Genomic DNA, 2,400 nt, shown 5'->3' on the forward strand with positions numbered 1-2,400 from the left:
CAGAAACGTTACTATACATCACCCAAGTAGTTCTCTGAAACCAGGCTATTGCAAGGCATCTTCAATGAAGTCAAGGTAAAGGTACAGTTACAAACACAAAGATAAGCTGGTAGGGAACCTGGAACAACAGCGGAGACAGGGAAACTGTCCCCTTCATCTCTGTGAAGTGTTACTTCTGTTGCCCAGTGATGACAATGTACAGTATTTACTTGAATCCAAGACAACCTTGAATTTAAGATGATTCTCCCAATAACTCAATACTATACATGGAAAATATATAAATTTGTTGCGACTCTCCCTGTACAGAATACAATTATTGGAGGGTCACCTTAAATTCACACCCCGCCACCCACAGCTGCAGTGAAAAAAGCTGGGTCACTTGGGGGGTTGGGGGGCAGCAGTATGGGACAGGACTATGGGCAGACTTTGTTTTGGGACAAGAAGGGCAGAGACAGAGGTGGTAGGAGGGCCAGCAGCAGTCGCAGCTCTGGCCCTGTCCCCAAGGTGGAACCAGAGCCAGCGCAGCCTCATACTCAAACCTTCACAACCTCATTCCCCTTTCCAAGAAAAGGGGCTTTTCCTTCCATGTTAAACAGAAAAAATACCTCATCCTGGAATCAAGGGCAAGGTAACCAAGCTCACGTACCCCACTGAAACTCAGACAGCATACACCGCTGTATCCCAAAAAGCAGCAATCTACAGCAAGTGGTTTGGTAGATGATAAAAAATGGCTCAAATTTATTTTGTGGATAAAAGTTGCTTATTACCAACTTAACACCACCCACACTTGGCGTGGCAGGAGCAAGCTGCCAACCAAAGACAAGCAGATGTGTAATCCCCATTCTACGTGTATCACAACTCTAGGCTGAAAGCTCCTATTAAGAGAGCAAATGGCATGAGACAGGAAGACGGAGGTACGTGGGACTTTGCATGATTTTGTTCTTAACCCTTCTGCAAGCATGAGGGCTTGTGACGGATCCAGGGACAGATATAACCACAGCAAAGCAGTGCTCCAGCCGATCAGAGCAATGGTGCCCTTTGATTTGAAGTAAAAGCTGCAGTCAACAGCTCGGCAGCTCATTCTTAATTCAGCAACCCAGTGTGAACCAAGTAGGGTGGGTTGCGAGCCCCCCAGATACAAATGAACCGTGGTTCAGCCGCATGCAGACCCGAGTCACCTCTAAACCTCCTGATGCATCCTCAGACCTTGAGGTGGGTTCAGATCCGACAGGAGCTTTGAATTTCAGGCCTCCAAGTCTCTATTGCTCCTAGTTTGTTTCCCCCCTTCTCAGCCTGCCCCTGCCCATCAGGTATGGTTTGTCCCCTTTCTCCTCTCCAGCTGTCACTCCCTATTGCAGCGGCAGTTTTCTTTTTACACCGCCTCACCTTCACTAGTACCTCCTTAGCAAGGGCCTGGGATCTTAGCCTCCAGGCTAGCTACGCACTTGTTGCACTCGTTCAAATCACTGCTAAGGAAACCAGTCCGACTGAAGGAAAAAGTGACCCGTCTGGTGCAGCAGTTTGATAAACCACTCAGATGCAGTAGGTGTTTAAAGCCCAGCACAGACGAGCACTAAGATCGCTGACACACGTGCTCTGGGAGTGTGCGGGAAGCACTTTAAAGCAGCTCTAATAAAAATGTGTGTCATGTCTCGCCTCTGTCAGCTTCAGCCACTCTTGGACCTGCTCTAATTAAAGCGCCCAGAGCGTCTCACGTATCGGCATGCTTCAAAACAGTGGTGGGGGCGCTCGTCCCAACGACTACCATGCCGCAGCAGACAGAGTGGCTGGATTTACCCCCGAAGAGCGGCGAATCCAGGAGGGGGGCTCTCGCACCCGTTTTCACTGAAACCCAACAGCACCGGAGAAGCAGCGGCCTTCCTACGCAGGCAGTGCCCGCGGCTCTCCACTGTGCCCGGGCCTGCTCATCTCCAGCCACGTTGTCATTTGCAGGAGCCGTTCGCCTGGGCCGCCCCCGCTGTCACCCGCAGCTGAAAACCTGGACACGCAGGCGCAGGAGATGCTCCAGAAGACCAGATTTTGTTTTAGGGCGATGGGCTCAGACGCGCAGGGAGGACAGGAGGAATGAAACCAGCTCCTCTGCCTGGGGTTTGGGGTTTTTTTGGCCTAGTCAGTTTTTTTTAGTCCCCGAAGCCAACGGGTCTGCCCCGCGCGCTGGGCACTACTGGCCCCGCGGGCCGGGCCCGACCCCAGCTCCCTGCGACTGCCGGGGGCTGCCCCGCACGGATGCGCCGGCCTGGGCCCAGACCCGACATGACATGACATGCGGGCGCTGCCGGGCCCGGGCCGGGGCAATGGCGGATCCTCCCACCCCGGCTACCTGCTGCGTGCTGAAGTCCCAGCCCAAGTAGCATGCGCGCGCTAACGAGGCCGCCATGG

At 53.2% G+C, this 2,400-nt stretch overlaps 1 protein-coding gene across 5 annotated transcripts in view; it reads right to left on the reverse strand.

The window, feature by feature from the left end:
• XYLB (xylulokinase) overlaps positions 1-2,398 on the reverse strand; it is a 204,372-nt gene extending 201,974 nt beyond the window's left edge. For 4 of the 5 annotated variants that reach the window (XM_019508110.1, XM_019508103.1, XM_019508104.1 and 1 more), the window contains exon 1: positions 2,342-2,398. In XM_019508110.1, the coding sequence (XP_019363655.1) occupies positions 2,342-2,398 (57 nt within the window). Of the gene's footprint in view, positions 1-918; positions 1,029-2,341 lie in introns of those variants that run through there. The other variant, XM_019508106.1, reaches the window with a different exon arrangement.
• Positions 2,399-2,400: the final 2 nt, after the last annotated feature.

This window comes from Gavialis gangeticus, unplaced genomic scaffold (genome assembly GCF_001723915.1).
Source record: "Gavialis gangeticus isolate Ggan-Ray unplaced genomic scaffold, GavGan_comp1, whole genome shotgun sequence".
Taxonomy (NCBI): domain Eukaryota; kingdom Metazoa; phylum Chordata; order Crocodylia; family Gavialidae; genus Gavialis; species Gavialis gangeticus.